Here is an 18,662-nt window from a genome sequence, read left to right on the forward strand (position 1 = left end):
CCTCACTTCTCACGAACAAAATACATTGAATTATTTTGATATATGTTTAATTCCTTAAGACAGCGTGACGTTTGTCTCGTCCCGACTAAACCGACTGTCCAATGGCCCGCAGACTTCCCACTTTCAATGCTCCAATCATTTCCCGCATGACGAAACAAGCCCCGCCCACATTGTCCTTATTAGAGGAGCTGTTTCGCGGATATATACATCGTCACAACAACTTCCGTTTCATATGCGATTTAAACACAAAGAGAAAGAAAACAAATCATATTTAACATCGCAACAATGCGTCAAACCATATATGCGGTTACCGGGCAACGGGCGCCCGTGAAGATCCCGGATATGGTTGAGTCACCCGGGCTGACGTCACTCGCGCTCTGAAAATGGCCGAGTCGGAAGAGGAGGTGGATGTGTTGGTCCAGAGAGTTATGAAAGACATCAATAACGCATTCAAAAGGAACCCCAACATGTACGTATGCGACCTCTAGTCACTTTCTGTCACAACGCTGTCTAGTCGCGCCTTTCGGCGTATTTGCATTCAAAGGTCTGGATAATAAATCCCGTTTAACTCGCGCCGGCGGCGACTGACTGGCTAACTGGCTAAACTTTATTTAAGCTGGACCCGCAGTCCTAAACCTTAGCAGCATCTCTATTATGTCGGATGTGGCTCTTTAACTGTTAAAGTTGCTCTTGAGTTTACCGGAGTGGGAAAGTATACGTTACGGTTATTAGCGTTGAGTTACTGTAAACTGATGTAAATCGCCGGACAGTAGTATTATTTACCGATCGCGCACATTCGTTGAAGTAATTCATTTATATATCTATCTTAATATAAATCTCTACAATGGGTGGTTTACTTCACAAATGAAAATGCTTAAAGAGGATTTTTTAAAGGTCGGTGACCTACTGTTGCAATGCATGGTTTTGCTGACTGTGAAGGTCAGTGCCCTGTCCCAAAGATGCCATCTGTCCATTCTCTTATGACTGCGTGGTCAAAAAGGTACCAGCACGTATATAAGGAGATGTTATGATTTTTAAATGTGGCCGACTCAACGGTACTTTATGACTTTTCCTAACTTTCTGTACTTTTGTAATGTTTTGACAGTGATGAGATCGGACTGGTACCCTGCCCGGAGGCCAGATACAACAGAAGCCCCATCGTCCTGGTGGAGAATAAGCTGGGAGTGGAGAGCTGGTGTGTCAAGTTTCTATTGCCCTATGTGCATAATAAACTCCTGCTCTACCGGCAGCGGAAGCAATGGTTAGACCGGGAAGGTAGAGCAATATTTATTGGGTTATCTCTTTCAGGAAGCTCACATTGTTGGTCTGTATTGAAAGATGACTGCTCATAGAACGGTGGCAAACTATTTCTCTCTCTCTCTTTTTCTCTCTCCTCCAGCACTGGTAGATATAACCTGCACGTTGCTTCTCTTAAATCCAGACTTTACCACTGCTTGGAATGTCAGGTACAGATTATTTTTGTTTTACCTGCATTACCTGAGAAAACATTGCCATTGCATTGTAGCTGACTAACACTTCACATTATTTCTAACTTTAGTTTTTTATGCACAACTAATGTCACATCTTTGATGTTTTGTGGCATCAGTGTCATTATTGCTCTGAATGTGTCATCGATGCCATTTTTAGAACGTTTAATTTAAGAACAGGACATCAGAAAAGAGGTGCCACATTAAACATGGACTGTTGTTTTTTGATCATTCCAAAAAGAGATGAAACATTCGTTGCCTGCTCCTTGGGAACATTTAGCGCTTAGAAGAAAAAAATTCACACTGATAACCCAAGTTCAAATCTTGTAATAATTGACTATTTTTGTTCCAACATAATGATTTGGTAGAATAATTTGTTATTGTACGAATACTATTTATAAGAATGATACAAAATTGCACAAAACTCTTAAGTTTAATAGCACTATGATAGTGTTTTGTGGAGGGAAACATTTGTCCAGGAGGTGGTGCTATATGCATTGTTATGATGATTTCTACACACACCATCTGTCCACTGGAGTAAATTTGTCTTGATGTTGATGAACATTTTGTTGTGTAGGAAAGAGCTCCTGCAGTGTGGCGTGTTAAATCCTGAGAAGGACCTCTACCTGGGCAAACTAGCCCTAACAAAGCACCCGAAAAGCCCAGAAACATGGATCCACAGGTGCTAGGAGACATTTCATTTTCACATTTATTTATATAGCACTTTTCACACTTTATATAGTTTCAAAGCTTCTTTTCAGAAATTGCATGTTTCTACATTTCAACACAGAATAGCCGCAATGGAAGAATGAATACATGTTGTGATCATAATGATTACAATGTATGTAAAATTGGCAGTTTTGTGTATTGATTGAAGTTAATGGCATATGAAGTCCTTTTGGGTCATCTGAAGTCATTGCAGATGTGAAATAAATATGAGGAATTTATCACGGTTAAGGGTTGACGGAATGTTCCAGAACGGTTTCTTCTGACATTGATACAATACAGCCAGAAGCTTTATAGTGATCATTGTGTAGAAGTGTTTCTGTTTTGAGGGGATAGAGTTCAATAAGGTCTTCACGTGTGCGAATGTTCTAGTTTTAAGTGCGTTGTTCACCGTTAGATTATGTAAATCAGAATATTAAAATAGTGATCTTCAGAGGAACAACTACATATAATAAAGTAGGCTTTAAAATATTAATGGAATGATTAAACGTGTGATAAAGTGTGTGTTCTGCTGTTATGTTGAAGTAGCTGTGATGGTCTGCAAACGTACAGAAATAATGGAAGCAGTGGTAAGGTGACCATGAAATGACACAGTTGCAGTCCACTTGCAATTTGTGAACATGCAAGCCGAAGCAGAATTTCATCACCGCTGTGAGGACAAAGGCTAGAACTAGAACTTGCATGTGTCTGCAACCCCAGCGCCATCAAAGAAAACTCAGAAACATCAGTATTTAAATCCATAATGGTGCTTGTAACAAAGAGACTAAAGAAGGTCATAAGATATTTAGATAAAGAGGGAAAACGGGACAACAGGATAAATGGGGTCAGGCTAGTACAGAGCTGTTAGGGGAGAGACATCTTTTTGTTATCTGATAGTACAAGACTTTATTCCTTTGTATTGTTTTTTTTAATACATGCTAAACTGTCAGCAGCAGTAAAATGTTGTTCTTGTGTTGTGTGGACGCAGGCGATGGGTGTTGCAGTGGCTGCAGAAGGAGTGTTCCCCCTCTGGATCGGAAGCGAAGGAACCAGCTGAACCCAGGGGAGACGATGAGAGGAGGCAGTGCGAGCGGCTGCAGAGAGCCTTGCAGGAGGAGATGAGGGTCTGCGGAGATGCAGCCAGCCGTTACCCCAGCAACTACAATGCCTGGTCCCATCGCATCTGGGTGTTGCAGCATACGGCTAAAGGCAATCTGAAGGTAGAGAGCAACCTTCACTGTACTGCTTCACTGTCATTTTTTTTCATTTTTGCTAGACTACGGACAGCTGCATATGAGTGCTACTATTCAGGAGAGCTTATTAGGGGGTCACAAAGAGCCAGACCTTTGATGTGCGCTTATCCTTTCTTAATTGGATGTGAAATTAAGCAAATGTTGCAGGGCTCAATCTGAGCCTAAATCCCTCATATAAAATCATAAGCCTGTAGATTTAATGATCCAAAACAAACTTAAACCAAATCTGAGCCATTCATAGGCGGTTTTAGGTAATGGGTTTACAGTAAAGGGCAATAATATGGCTGTCGGTTTTGTTTGGTGGTATATTTCTCTTTTTAATTCAAGTCACTTTAAAGTATTTTTGTCAATGTTGTTAATGTTGTTCACGTTCCCAGTGCATTCTGCTTTTACTCCATTCGTCTTGTCATGTCATTGCTGTTCCCAAAACAAGTTAACGTTGTTCAAACGCTGCAGTTCACAAATGCATCATTTTATATTTACTTGTCGTGGTTTAAAACAGTGCAAGTGATGAGAGCCATGTTTCAGTAAAGTATCTGGTATCAACTCGGTTGAAATGCCTGTCATGGGAAAAGGTCACACGGTGTCTGAATAATTAATGAGGCAGTGTCTTCTCATAGATGAAGGCTTTTCATGAATAATTATGAGACCCTGCTGATCTAGACTATAGCACTTGGACTGTTTTCAGAACTAGATATTACTGAGGAATCACACTATTTTTGTATAACTATGTTTTAGAGGTCCGGTGTGTAATTTCTTGGGGGATTTTTGACAGAAATGCAGTATAATATGCATAACGGGGCAGTCGTGGCCTAATGGTAGACTCGTGACCAGAAAGTTGCCCGTTCGATCCTCAGGGCCGGCAGGTAACGACTGAGGTGCTCTTGAGCAAGGCACCTCACCCCTACTTGCTCCCCGGGCGCTACAGTGATAGCTGCCCACTGCTCCGGGTGCACGTGTGTTCACGACTTGCTGTGCGTGTGTTCACTTCTCTCTGGATGGGTTAAATGCAGAGGTCACATTTCAGGTATGGTTCACCATAAAGAAGGGATGCCACTTGCTTCACTACTTACTAACTTCCTGTTCTTCAGGTTAAAACAAACTATTCTCCTTTATAGTGATGCAGTGCTTTTAGCACTCCTAACAGAGCTCTCGTTCTTTAAGTGTGCATTTATTTAAAGATAAATAATTTCTTACTTCTGGAATAATTTGCAAATAATAATCACTCATTTAACTCTTAACTCTTATTTTCATTACCAAAATGTTAAAACTTGATTCCATGCATGAACAAAAAGCGCATAACCTTGAAAACACAATGAAATGTGAAACATCTTGGATGCCTTGCGTTTGAAAAAATGGGAATATAACTCCAAGCTTACCCATCTATATCAGTAAATAGATCGACAGACTTGAGGGTTCAGCATTGGTGTCATTGGGTGTGTGTGCTATTTTCTGACTGACAAAGACTGGAATCGGATCCAATAATTTAGAATATAAAATAAAAGCAATGAGATGTTGAGTAAAATGCTGACGAACAGACGTGGGCTGGCCATCGGAAGCACCAGAACATAGCGGCTTTGTTGTATAACCGTTGTACACAAGTGATAATGTCCGAATTTGGCACATCAATAATGTATTTAATTTGTTTTACATTGCATACGAAAGCAGCATGTTCTCGTTTTTAGTATTGCATATAACAGTTTGACATTTCTTCCAATTTATTGTAAGGGCAGTGGCGCACCTTGTAAATATGTAGCGTATATATTTTTGGGCTTGCTCCTTGAGCGCTAGTGTTTGCAGTTTTAAACGCACACCACACATTTGTATTTTAACTTCCGTTACAGCAATCGCAGGTTTACATTATGTCATTTTAAATAATCTGTTGTGCAAAACCTCTGCGTGAAGCTTATTTTACTGGGATGTTGATGAACAGTAAACCAAGAACTGCTGTCAGCTGCTAGTGTAAATCTTTACATTTGTTCAATACACCAGGAATTTTTTATTACAAATTTCTTTGTTTGTATTACCTTAGAATGAGCTATTTCTATCTATAAACACCGCGGGTCCCCTTACATGTAATTCGACATTTTGTTTCTACAGTAGCCCTAAACGGACAAACTGCTCTTCAGAGCACGTTTCATAAATGCATTATCTCCTTCGACAAAGAAGCGAAAACTTGACAACAGTTTAGTTCTGTGCCAAATACCGTAGTGCTTCGAAAGTGAGGGGGTGGAGTGAGCCGTCTGTTGCAATTCACAACCTCGCCACTAGATGCTGCTACATTTCATGCATTGGACCTTTAAATGCTGTATGCTAATATTGTCTTCCATCATGTGCAAAATTTACAAATGTTTTGAACTGGTCATTATTCACATGAAATGTTTTTTGAATCTCTCCAGATTCTGCACGATGAACTGTCCTCCACCAGGCTCTGGGTGTCCATACACGTGTCCGATCACAGCGGCTTCCACTACCGTCAGCACCTGCTGAAGACCCTTGCCGGAGAGCTGAGCCAGGTTGGAGAAAGGGACCTGCAGGCCAACGGAGAGTGCACGGCAGCCACGTCTGACGACCGTCGCCATAGCGATGTCATCCCCCAGCTCTTCCATGAAGAGATGGAGCTCTGCACAGACCTCATCGAGTCGTATCCAGGGCACGAGGCACTGTGGTGCCACAGGTGAGATGAATAAAGGAGCACTTAAAGCTTTCCAACTGCATCAGTCAACATCAGCGCTTCCAGGTGTGAGCGCAGTGACTTTGTCTGCCAAAAGTCTGTCCTTGGCTCCAGCTGGACGCACTGATGTGTTTATGGCTAAGTGTTATGAAATGATGGATGGTCTTATTCTGCAGTGTGCACAGAGGGAACGGTTCTTTAGTTGTCTTTTTAGCTCCTTCACTCCCCCTCACCAGCCCGTCCCTTGTGGATGTGGTAAGGAGCAGCTGTTCCCTGAATGGTGTTTATGTTATTAGCTTGTGTTTTTCTCATGAAGTGCATCATGGTAGCAGATCTGTTTCATTGACAGTTGTGTTATTAGTTTGAAGAGATGAGAAATCTGTGTTTGTTCAACGTACTTAATGCTAATCATTAGGAGATGGGAGCATGAGGCGTTATAGTAAATCTTGGGGGACCCCCCTAAAAGTGTGAGATGAATTTATTGATGTAATCTTCGTTGTACAAATCTTCGTTTTAGTTCAGTGTGCATTAGCTAATGTAATGTTTTGTGTTTTTCTGTTTTCTACGTAAAAACGCAAACATCTGCATTTCTAATTCATCAGACGTCATGTCTTCTACTTGTGGCATCAGTGGAGAAGGGATCTGGGAGTGCACTCGCATTCCCCACCTCTTACCCACACTGATGTTCTCCTCAGCGAGGAGACCTGTGACAACGGCAACGCCTCCCAGGCCATGGACATTGACTGCGTTCTAGACGGGGGCAAACACGGAAGCTACACGCAGGACAGCAAGCGACTAAAGCGGGGTCCCATCTTTCCCCACCCTGGACTTTCCACCGAGCACACATTCGTGTCCAGAATCCTCACAGGCTGCCGAAGCCCAGAGCAAAGCCGCTTTGCCGTAGCCTACAGAAAGTGGCTGGACTCTGTTATAGGTCAGTAGCGTGAGGAACACTCCGCCCACCATGAGGTGGGAGAGCTGTGATAGGTCAATTTATTTCTGGCTCCAACCGCCCACGTCCTGGTCTCTGAAATGGCTGGACTCCATGGCTGGTTTGTTAGAGGCGCTCTGCTGGAGTAAATTCCACCTCGTGATGAAAACCCATGACCGGTCTTTTAGTTCAGGTACTGGATATCTCAGGTCTGTGTATTATCTTACGTCCTCACGGCTGTTTTCTTTGTGTATTGTTTTTTGTTTTACATCATTTCAAGTCTTCCACCACAAATACATGACGGTGTGTTCTCATCATGCTGTCTGCAGTTTTATGATTCCTGTTGGGAGTCTTAAATGCACGCTGTGGTGCGCACTAAAGAGAGCACTTAGAGCCCAATGTGATTCTGACCCAGTTTCCCTCTTTTGTTTAATTGAGGCCAGACTGGCTCTGAATCGTGCGTAGCGTTCCTCTCTGAACTTTTATACTGCAGCATGGACATTTTACTTCAAATATCTAGATGATTTGCTACAATTGGAAACGTGAGAACAGTCACTGAACGAAGGATTCTTAGAGCCATTTGATAAGACATTTTAAAGCTTTTCGTGAGACTTTTACATAAATCGAACCAATTACTGCACATCAATGTAACATGCAAAATTTTTAGATGAATAGGCTTTTTGTATTGTGATAAAATAATATGACACCTGTTACGAGATCAGTCTTTCATCTGTTCATGCTGATTATTTGCGGATGTTTAGGAGTAAATAAATGCTCCTCAAGCACATTCATCATTCATTACAGTGACGAAGGGCAGGCGATCATAAATAAAAGTTAAGCGTATCTCAGCTTTTAAGCACAACTTTGGTTTAGGGTTCATCCAGGTGGTCTCGCAGATGTATGGGTTTTCGTGATGAAAGGGAATTTCCGAAGCAAGAGTTGTTCTTATTCTCAGCTTGGCCCAATCGTGGCTGAAGAAACAACAAGCTGCCATGTTCATCGCCATCTGGTGCAGAATGGTGCTTATTCTCTGCACTGGGGAACTGGGTTTACAAATGCTGCTTTTTGTTTAACACTATTTTGAATTTATATTTATGCAAATATGGACAGTGAAATATTGTTAGCTTCACTTATGTCATGATTTATGATTGCTAATAAGCTATTAAGACAGTTATGGTTGACTCACTGTTACTCATTATTATTAACTTGTAATAAACTTTCAAGTTTTACAGGCTTCAACTGGCATTGACAAATTAATTCATTCACAATTTATTTAAAAGGTGTTACATAGATTATATTTTGCTCTTAAATCAGGAAGTTCCTGTTTTATATATGCAATTATTTTGGTTAGATACGTTTCAACAGTGTAGCAGAACTTATAAATATCCATGTCTTAGTATATCTATAAGAGTTGTAGAATTCAATCTTAAATTTCACTTTATAAGTGTATTACTTTTCTTAATTTTTTTGCACAAGCACTAGATTTATGAAACGATTTCAATAATATAAAGTCGAGTGCGACTGATATCCAGAGAGTAAAGTTTCAGTGTAGATATCTCAGCAATGCTTAGGTTTTTGAGGCGCAGTTGCAGAATGGGGTGTTCTTTTCTTTATTAAAATTCTTTAAAATATAAATCCAGCTTTTTCTCCGACATTCCTCTGTAAAGACAAAATATTAATAAACTGACAGCTTTTAAACAATAATTACTCTAGTACATGGCATCATTGCAAAGTTTTTGCATCTTTTTCCCTCCACCTAATGTTATACTGATTCAAAAGAGACCGAAAAATAATACGGGCTCATAAAACTGGAATTAATGTTTAGTGCAAAGAATTCCTTGTAAAATTGCTCTTTGCTTTTTTAAATGTGTGCATATATTAGATAAAAACATTAGCTAATGTTATTCCCGTATCCATGATATACCTCTTTGATCATCTGTTTGCATGTTTATTACATTTTACTGCTCTGTTAAATAGGGATCAAGCTCATGCTATTGTATTTGATTTGTTTTTTCATGACTCACACATGCAGAAAGTGGCAAGCAATGCTTGTAGTAAGAATCCTTATTTAATCTGTTATCTAAATCAGACAGTTTTACCAGATCATTGGATTAATAGTTGCTTAACATGTATAAGGTTACGGCTAGTCTCTTTAGGGCTTCCTTCATGTTCAGTTTCAACATAGGTGTCGTGGATTAAATATAGGAAGCAGTGTTTCTCTCAAATCAATTTCCTTTCTCGTAAAATGTCATGTTTTTGAAACCAAAAGTTTCACAGTACAGCAAAAATAAGGAACTTGTACTTACATGCTGAATCGTTTTACAGTCCATTAAGCTTTAGCTAAAAAGAACAAATATAAATGACATTGTTTTCATGTATTTACTGATTAAATGAATAGGTACTGTAGCTTTCTACAGCCACAATAACCAGTAGCATCCTATCTATTATGTATTTATATCTATTTGTATTCAAATAAAAACTGTATTGACCGTAGCACTTTTTCCAGTTACCTACCACATGAAATAAAGCATCTGTGAAAAAGGTCCATCTCATTTTTATTTTGTCATTCTGCACTCGTGGCCATTTCGTTCTGTTGACGTCTCAGCAATGTTGTGCATTTTAAGTGGACTACAAAGGTGATTTGGGAAGGATTCTCGTGAGAACGACAGCTTTATCAGCACCCAAACAAAGACTTTGAGTTAAAAACCCATTGAAGTTAAGATGTTAATTCCTTTTTTTTGTTCTCTTTCTCGAGTGTGGTCATATTGACACCCGTGTACTTGTTTTACCTCCGTCCGTGTTTTTAGCTGATTTGCTGAAAGGGCTCTGGCAAAAAATGACACTAGCTAGATTGCATCTATATATAATAAAAAATCTCATGGTTTTAATATCACAATGCTTACCAGTAAAACCATTACAATGTCCCCTTTTGCATTGTGTTGTGGGCCTTGTTTCAGTAGGGTTTAATATTGTGCTGTTGGTTCTCATCCCTCATTGCCATATCCAAAGAGACCATATAGTTAATCCAATACAACTCCCATGATAATCATTAGAATTTTCATATTGTTTTTATTTTTAAGCAGGGTGGTTGCTTCCTTTGTGTTAGTGAGAGTATCTGTTTATTATCTTCCAAATCTTCCAGGGTTTGGTTTGGTGTGGTCTGGCTGTTTGGATATATGATGGGAGGAGTCGCGTTTGCTCTCGGGCTGAAAGGCAGGAGCTGAAGATGGTGGATCGGACACACATCGGGTGAACCGTTAGATCGTTGGAAACCGCATTCAATACAGGTGGGATATATAAAAAGAGATTTCATTGAGTACCCCGTTGGTTCGACTTGTCACGTGACGAGAAGGAACAGCGTTGCGTTAAACGCGTTGCGGTGTCGCGCGTCCTGTAGACAGACTTGGCTCGGGGTGCGAATAGAAGATGCGTTTTCTTTGCCGATGTTTGTGCTGTATCACTATCACACCCTGATACCGGATGAGATACAGATGGACGTAACGTGACGGCGTAACAGTGAAGTTCAGCAACAGTTCCTGAATGCGAAATCAATGCGATGCACAGTGACAGGCGCTTAACTTACTAACTTTATTTCTATATGCGCGTGTATTCGTGTTGTATGATCCAAATGTGTGTGTAGGGAGGATGTGCAACTGAGCCAAACCACATTTCCATGTGCAGTCTTTATTGCAACATCCGATGACTCACGGTGGTCTATATATATATATATATGTGTGTGTGTGTGTGTTATTGTAAACGCACCCCTTGCATATCTTTCTTAGCAATTCTTGCAAAACAGTGCTCTGTTGAATGGCGTCCTCTGAATACGCTTGCGCTCTAGGCATCACGGAGCCGAATACATGCCCTGGATGCAGACTCGCTGATGGATGCTGCGCAGGTGGGTGAGACGATTTGAAAGAAGGCGAAAGGACAAGTCTCGTAGATTGTTGATAATAAATAGTCGTCGTTTACAGACGGCACGGCGAGGTGCGCGTGTTAGATGCTACGTTCATCTGCAGTATCGCACCTTTACTCTCCGAGTGATGCTGATGCTGGCGCCCATGCAGGTAGGGCTGCGAAAACGCGCATCGCTTTGATGTTTTGATGCGTACCGCGCGTCGTTTCACCAGCAACTTTGAAAACGTATGCACTTTAAGTTTGCGATCGACCGGTATGTTTAGTTTTCAGTGCATTTGTGTGAAAATGTCGTGGTGTGTGTCGCAGTACGCTGTTGTGTGGACGTCGGGGATGCAGAGAGTGGGACCTTAATAGCAACGACCCCACCTTGACAAATACAGAGAAGTAAGTCTTTTGCTCAATGCTTCATTAGGAAAATACTGCAATTTCAATATTTTGAGACGCGGGGGGATGTGATGGGAGTGTTATCGAAAGACTCTCAAGCCATGACTGTGCAAATAACAGCAACAACACCAGAGGATGGATTTGACATCTGTGCATTAGCTCTCAGGCACCATCAGCGATGAATCGTGTGTAAGACGGACTCTGTCTTTTCATATACAAATAAGGCGAACGTTTGTCCTGCACAAAGTTGCTGAGCATCGCTGTCCTGGAGCATCAAATGCATTCGCTTTTTACTACCTGCCAGGTGATATCAGATGCAGATTTGTGCTTGTTCTGACACCGTACTTGCCAATTTGATCTTCATTTACTATGTAATGAAGAGGTTATGTGCATAGATTATTTATCCTAGATCGGTAAATGTTTAAAGGTGCATTTATTTTATACAGCAAGCTGCTTTCTATTGAGTTTCATTTGTCTTTGATCTAGAAAATGGCTGGATCGAAAGGTCAGTTATCATTTAGTCCAGTTGAAGAATTTTGATTTGTTTCTTGATCACAGAATGAGGAGGAGGACGGGTGTGGTTATTATTTCTAGCTATGAGAACAGGGTATGCGATTTTATGTTATTCTGTTACCCAATGGATGTAAAGATGTGGTTTAGATGTTTGACTATCTTTAGCCAATGTTCTGTGGTGAAGCGTTTGTACTACAAGCATCTCTTACTATTCCACAGCAAAACAGCGAACCTTCTATTTGCCTATCAGACATCAATTTCTCTTGCTTATCTGCCGTGCCGACCTGCGGCTAGGCTGTTTTAAAAGACATTTTAGAGGTTATTTGCAGTAGACGCTTACAAGCATGTGGGTATACTGCACATGGAGAAAAGGGATCAAAGGTGATCCTTAACTGAATTTCCCTGGAGACACTATGTGATTTTTATCGCCATGGTTTTGAAAAAGCTCTTTTTGGTGAGTGGAATTGATGCAGAGAGCAGTTTTTTGAGCAAACACGCAGAGAATCTGGAATGGGAAATGTCCCACCCAGAAGGGCTCTCTGAGTATTATGGGTTTATTGGATATTTCTTTCTCTGTTTGAGCATCAGGTTTTCTAGGCCTCAAAAGGTTCCTCACAAAATGTTGGTTCCCCCATTTTTTGGTACTTCAAAAGTTGCTATAAGAACATTTGAAAAACGTTCTATAGTATAAATCAACAAGGGGGCCCAAGTTGACTTCCAAGGGGCCTCAGGATGACAAATAATTTAAAATGAGACTGAATGAGCATTGAAATACATTTTTAAATGACAAACAATCGAGATATGTCATATTATTTGTCCATTTATATATAAAATAAACTTGTTTCTAGTTCAAATTAAGCTCTGAAATGGGGAGCTTTGAATATTCAAAATGCTTGAATCCCCCATGGTGTAAAGAACCATTTTCTAGTACAAAGAACCTTTTGTGAAACAGAAAGGTTACTTAAAGGTCTAGAGTGGCATTTGTAGCGGCCACTAGCGGTGAGTTTGCGAATTGCAACCCATCTCTCAGGCTGTCCCAATTGAGGGACTGCGTTCTTCGAAGGCTGCAACAAAAAATGTTGCCCCAAAATGCCACCTTATTTCCGTGGGGTAAATGCATATTCTATAGAATATAGAATATTCTATATAGGTCTATAGAAATTGTTTTTGTTATGTTTGTTGTTGTTATTATTTTTCATGCAAATATCAGCGTGTCCTTACAAAACCTTGGATGTCCGAATTCGCTGTTTTTTCGGAAATAGAAAAAAACATTTTACTTTTTAAATGATGGTTGTCAAAGTTGACAAGTGCTTTTTAATACTTTTTATTGATTAAATATTTGCAAAGCCCAGTGAAAAAGAAAGGGTAAATACTAATAATGATTTATGGCTAAAAATTTAAGTCATGAAATACGGAGATGCGAGGTTTCAAAATGACAACAGCGATATGCATTTACAGCTTAAACTCTCATCACCAGTGCCGTATTGCAGCTGCTCTCAAACTTCACACTATACATGTGTAAAAACATTAGAGAGAAATGAGATAAAACAGCATGTGGGTATATATTTATTTCTCAGGAAGCAGCTGGCATCAGGGTTTGGGACCTATTTATTTTTAAACAGTGTATCTGTTGACTTTTGTCTAATGCCCTCTTATGAAATCTTGAAAACCAAACAGCTGCACTTCACCAGTATCGGTGGCCTTGGGCCGGCTTTCTCTTATGCATTATTTGTCTTGTGTGGCCTTTCAAGTCAGCAAAACCTTGTCACCGGAGTGAGTGAAATTATTAAACTGCTTTCAGAGTCGTTTTCTTGACTTTTTCCATCAGAGCCAAAACAGAGTAGCTTTGATCCAAGGTAGTGTCTAAATAACTTGAAACAAATATGATTGTGAGTGAATAAAGACGTCTGGGGGTATAGACCCAGGCAAAACAGACTGCAGTAACATAATTCCCCCTCCCAAAAAAGTATTTAATTAGGAGTATTTACGAACCACGAACACCTCCAATGCTAGAGGTCACATCCTTGTGTCAACACACCGTCTGTTTTCTCACACTTTTTATCAATAGTCGTATTCAGACAATCCCTAAGTGAAGCTTTCTTAATGCTATTCATTACAGCCAAGTGATTTAGTGAATTATAGGCGTAAAGAAACACTGCATTTAAACTGATAAAGTGCTTTGACGTGAATTAAATGTCAGCGTGAAAGTAGCTGAAGCTGTAATGGGCGTGTGGGGTGGAAAGCACAGTTCACATGCTGTCATTTATGGAGATACATTTTCCCTTTCTGCTGATGTGAGATCACTTCTTATGTTTTAAAAATTAATCTGCAATGTGTTTGTTTTTTGAAACAATGTATCAATTTTTTAAGAACCAGTGTCACTGAGTTTCAATAGGAGCACTAAATCTATGACTTCACAACCTTAAAGACAGAGTTCACCCAAAAATGAAGAATTGTGTACTTTACTGACCCTATTGTCATTTCAAACCAGTGTGACTTTCTTTCTTTTGCGGACCACAAGAGAAGATGTTTTGAAGAATGTTGGTAACCAAACAGTGCCGGTACCCATTCACTTCTATTGTATGGAAACAAAACCAGTGCATTTGAATGGGTACTGTCGCTCTTCGGTTTCTTCAGAATATCTTTTTTTGTGCTCTAAGAAATAGAGTCATAGAGGTTTGAAATGACAAGAGGGTGAGTAAACGATGACCTTTTGGGGTGAAATTGAACTTATTTTAAAGAATTATTATATAATCTTAAATAAATATATACTCTGCTGATAACTGTGGGCTGTCCAATATCTATCAAATGAAAGACCTAGAAGGGCTGCTCGATTATGACAAAAAACATAATCGCGATTATTTTGGCCAATATTGAGATCCCGATTATATAACCCGATTACTCATTAACCCTTAAAACAACATAGAAAATAGAAAAAACATTGCTTTTAAACTCTGAATTTAACAGAAAGAGAAATGTAAAGAAATAGCACTGCTGAACCGCTGTAAAGGAAAGGTGTGCGCTGTGGATTCATACTACAAGAAAAGAGGGGATCCTTGCTAAATGGAATGTGGCACATATCGGTTTACATCGATTATTTTGTTTGTGATTGATAAAGGCCTAAACTGATGATTGTGATTTATTTTCGATTAATGGAAAAGCCCTAGATGACCATTTTCAGAGATAAAATGTTTCTTGACAGGATTGCGAGAGACAACCCAGGTGCAGACAGCACGTAACCGAAAAGTCTTTATTTAAAATTTATTGAAAATCCCTCGAGGGGAAAACTAAGCCAAAACTCAACTTTAACTAAACCAACTCACGGGGCAGACAAAACATGACGGTGTGTCACAAAACGGTGCAGCACAAGGCAACAAATATAAGGGTTTTAAATAGGGAAGAAACTAACTAGGGAGACAGGTGTAGGGCGTTAAATAATGACGGGATTATGAATACGGAAACAAGGGGGCCGGGTTTAGACGAAAGACAGGAGAGCACATGGCACGAAGACACAAAGAATGGCCATGTGCTTCCAACACAGACACAAGACATGGGATTGTCATGATCCTGTCAGCCGAAACAAATAAAAATAATAGTAGGACTGGTTTCTCTTATCGAAAGCCAAAACCTCCTTTACACTTGTTTTGCGCCTTCTGGCAGTGGTTTGTTTGTTCCTATTCTTGTTTAATCGGGGAGTCATTAAATTATGGAGGCTTCTGTAAAAAGAGCTTTGGCCGTAATTACATTCACATTTACTTGCATAGAATCATAATGAATGAATTATTAGAGGAAAAAGGCACTGCAGCAGAATAAATTGAGAAAATCAACCTGGGGGAGTTTTATGTTATAAGCTGGCTTGACAGTCTAGGAAGGAAAAAGAAGGAAAAAATACCTTAAACTTTAGGATATCTATAAAGCAGGGGTGTCCAAAACATTGACAACATTTAGAAGATATCATTAAAATCTCTTACATCCATACGTATGAAAAACAGAAAGAGTTATAAGTGCTCTCTGTGTAGTTTTTTGGAGAATCTGTTGACAGAAATGCTATATCATTTACATAACTATGTCTTTTGAGGTGTGGAAAGACCTTACATCATGAAGAGTTGTGTTTTTATTACCTTAGAATGCGCTATTTCTATCTACATACACCACGGGTCCCCTTACATGAAATTCTGCCCTAAACAGACAAACTGTTCTACAGAGCACGTTTCATAAATACGTTATATCCTTCGGCAAAGAGCGAAAATGTGACGACATCTCAATCCCGTGTCATTCACCGCAGTGCTTCAAAAGGGAGGGGGGAGTGGTGGAGTGTGCCGTTGGTTGCAATTCGCAACCTCACCGCTAGATGCCGCAAAATTTCATGCACTGAACCTTATGAATGATCGTAAAGCATCTAACAGCGACATTAGCAGTACAACGGTCTGACCGCAGATTATAAAGCAATATGAGTCTTTTGGGAGGACAGATGTCCTGGATTTTTCTAGAGCAAAATATCTCTGTCTCTGCTTTACTGTCAGTACATGGCTAATGGGAAGACAACACCATGTGCCTGCTCTATTTACTCAATTTCATTTTACATTTTGGCACATTTTCTGGTTGTCATTCTTCTCTCGCCAGAGACTCATTCTGATGTTTGGCAGACTGATCTCGGTTTAGACAGTCTGACAGTCACATTGTTTTATGTTTTTTGTTCATGACACATACTGGCCTCGAGATTAACAGTGTTGGATTGTAAGAATTACACAAAAGACGGGTTTTCTCTTTGTTGCCTCTCCAAGTTCTCACGGCTGGCGAGTCATTGTCATAGCGTGTGTGTCCGGGTTTGTGTTTATAGACTGCTGTGTTAATTCACGAGCACTTGAAGGTCGCTCCACATGAGAGCTGCTCTGTCTAGGATCCAGAGATGCTCGGTAGATTTTAGGGCCATGCGGTGGCTCAGTCAGCCACTATAGCAGAGATTAGCCCAGCTTAATGCGGGGAGCCCTGAGATGACACAAAACAAACATGTTCTGTGGCTCGCTTGCAGAAAATCCAGCAAAAATTGGATTTAGTGTTTAGTCCATAAGGAATCCAGATTGAGCAATGAAACGTGATTTAAAATACGTTGCATTTTGTAATTAAATAGTCAGCGAATACCTTACCAAACCAGTGCAAACACACCCTGTTTTTTATAAAACTAGACCGAACTGATGGACCAAACTGTTTTTCATGAAAAAGTGACTGCTGCAATAAGTTTCACAATCTGTTTTTCAAGGTAATTCATATGAATTTGATCGATCTTATACTTTTCAGTAAGACTTGCTTTCGCAACAGTGATGGTTAAGTTTAGAGGTGGGACTTTTTTCTACTATCGTATGTTTTTGTATTTTTAGCATTCGAAAATTACCAGTTTCGTACAATAGTTATGAATTCAGGACGAACAATTTAAGAGTAAATTTAAAAAATGATAATTGTGTCGGTGCCATTATTTCAATTGGTTTACCGTTGTATTATAAAGATCATGGATTCAATCCTGGAGAACACGCATACTTATAAAATAAAATGCATAGATTGAGTTCACACAATTTTTGAAAGCATCTGCCAAATGCATAAAGATAGATATAAATGTCTTTGCTGATTCAGGAAATCCCTTTAGTAAAACAATGCGGATAGGACATGCCACTAATAAACAAATCGTAATTCAACGCTAGAAATTGTATGTCAGGTGATTTGTGTGTGTGTGTGGAAAGGTCATCGCTCTTCACCTGCAGATCCGGGGGGAGTAATTACAGACCAGCGTGACCACCCACGCCTCTCTCGTCCGACCCTCTCCCTCTCCATACAGAACACCCTCAGCTGGGCCTTTCGCTGACCGTTTTTTTATTGTACCAGTAATTTCTCTCACTTTACCGTGGCTCTTTGCTCTGTAGGATACTCAGGAAAGGGAGGTTGTGTCCTACTGTAAAATGAACAAATGAAATGGCCAGGTTTCTATTTATTCTGTGCATTACAGTAGTTATAATATAATATAATATAAAGTATATTGTTTTTTACATTTGAACTTTTATAGGTGATGACATTTGTTCCTCACCTTTAGCCATTTGTTTTAAACAATTTGTCGAAAGTGATGATTCACCACGTAGCTTTGAAAATGTTACCATTGCCCTTATCATCTCTTACAACAGACCCCAAAATGAAAATTCTTTCATCAATGTTTTCCCTTGTGTAATTCATAACCTGTATGAATTTCATCTGCATAACACAAAAGAATATATTATGTTGAAAGAATTTTGATAACCAAACAACATTGGACCCCATTGACACAAAACCACCTAAGCTTTTTCACAGTATCTTCTTTTCTGTTGCACAGAAGTAAGTCCCACAGGTTTTGAACGACTTGAGGGTAAATAAATGATTGTTTAGGCGAGCCATCCCTTTCGAAAGCTCATACAAGACAGAACATGACACAACATAAAGATTACTCATTATTGTCAGATTACAAATAACATCACAAGAGTTCAATAAAGCGACCGTGTGGCCTCAAATCCTAGAAAGATAATGCAGACTGTATGCAGGCTTGTCTTAAAGAGACACACAGCCATCGATTTCCTGTCGGTTGTTGGAAAGAGTGGGGAAAGAAAAATGTGATAAGGCAAAGGCCGTTCAAGATACTATATAATATCGTTCTACATTGAGCTTTCTCCGCCTCTCATGTTAGACCAATCTGACACGCTTGAATAAGCGGAAGAAAATATGTCTAATAGACTCCCTCCCTCTCTGTCGTCTGCTGAGATCACCAGTGACTACCCTGC

At 39.8% G+C, this 18,662-nt stretch overlaps 2 protein-coding genes across 4 annotated transcripts in view; both read left to right on the top strand.

Annotated features, from left to right (window-relative positions):
- The first annotated feature begins 151 nt into the window (after positions 1-151).
- On the top strand, positions 152-9,595 carry ptar1 (protein prenyltransferase alpha subunit repeat containing 1). Of its 2 annotated transcripts, none has more exons than XM_079451281.1 (7): positions 152-469; positions 1,106-1,275; positions 1,400-1,466; positions 2,065-2,169; positions 3,181-3,412; positions 5,845-6,122; positions 6,722-9,595. In XM_079451281.1, the coding sequence occupies exons 1-7, from the start codon at positions 384-386 to the stop codon at positions 7,059-7,061; spliced, it is 1,278 nt and encodes a 425-aa protein (XP_079307407.1). In that variant the 5' UTR covers positions 152-383; the 3' UTR covers positions 7,062-9,595. The 2 variants fall into 2 exon arrangements, with proteins under 2 accessions (XP_079307407.1, XP_079307408.1); XM_079451282.1 differs by lacking the exon at positions 152-469 and adding an exon at positions 895-1,000 and having other exon boundaries at positions 6,722-9,579.
- A 658-nt stretch (positions 9,596-10,253) lies between these two features.
- The window catches only part of apba1a (amyloid beta (A4) precursor protein-binding, family A, member 1a), a 38,691-nt gene continuing 30,282 nt past the window's right edge, over positions 10,254-18,662 (top strand). Inside the window, exon 1 of one of the 2 annotated variants that reach the window (XM_079481947.1) lies at positions 10,254-10,337. The gene's annotated coding sequence lies outside the window, so the exon portion shown is untranslated. The remainder of the gene's footprint in view (positions 10,338-18,662) is intronic. The other variant, XM_079481948.1, reaches the window with a different exon arrangement.

This window comes from Barbatula barbatula (assembly GCF_947034865.1).
Source record: "Barbatula barbatula genome assembly, chromosome: 2".
Lineage (NCBI taxonomy): Eukaryota > Metazoa > Chordata > Actinopteri > Cypriniformes > Nemacheilidae > Barbatula > Barbatula barbatula.

Coding starts and splice junctions, on each gene's coding strand:
- ptar1 (XM_079451281.1), top strand. CDS start 384: ATGGCCGAGTCGGAAGAGGAGGTGGATGTGTTGGTCCAGAGAGTTATG. Junction 1,276..1,399: donor GCAATGGTTAGACCGGGAAG/GTAGAGCAATAT, acceptor TCTCTCCTCCAG/CACTGGTAGATATAACCTGC. Junction 2,170..3,180: donor CCAGAAACATGGATCCACAG/GTGCTAGGAGAC, acceptor GTGTGGACGCAG/GCGATGGGTGTTGCAGTGGC.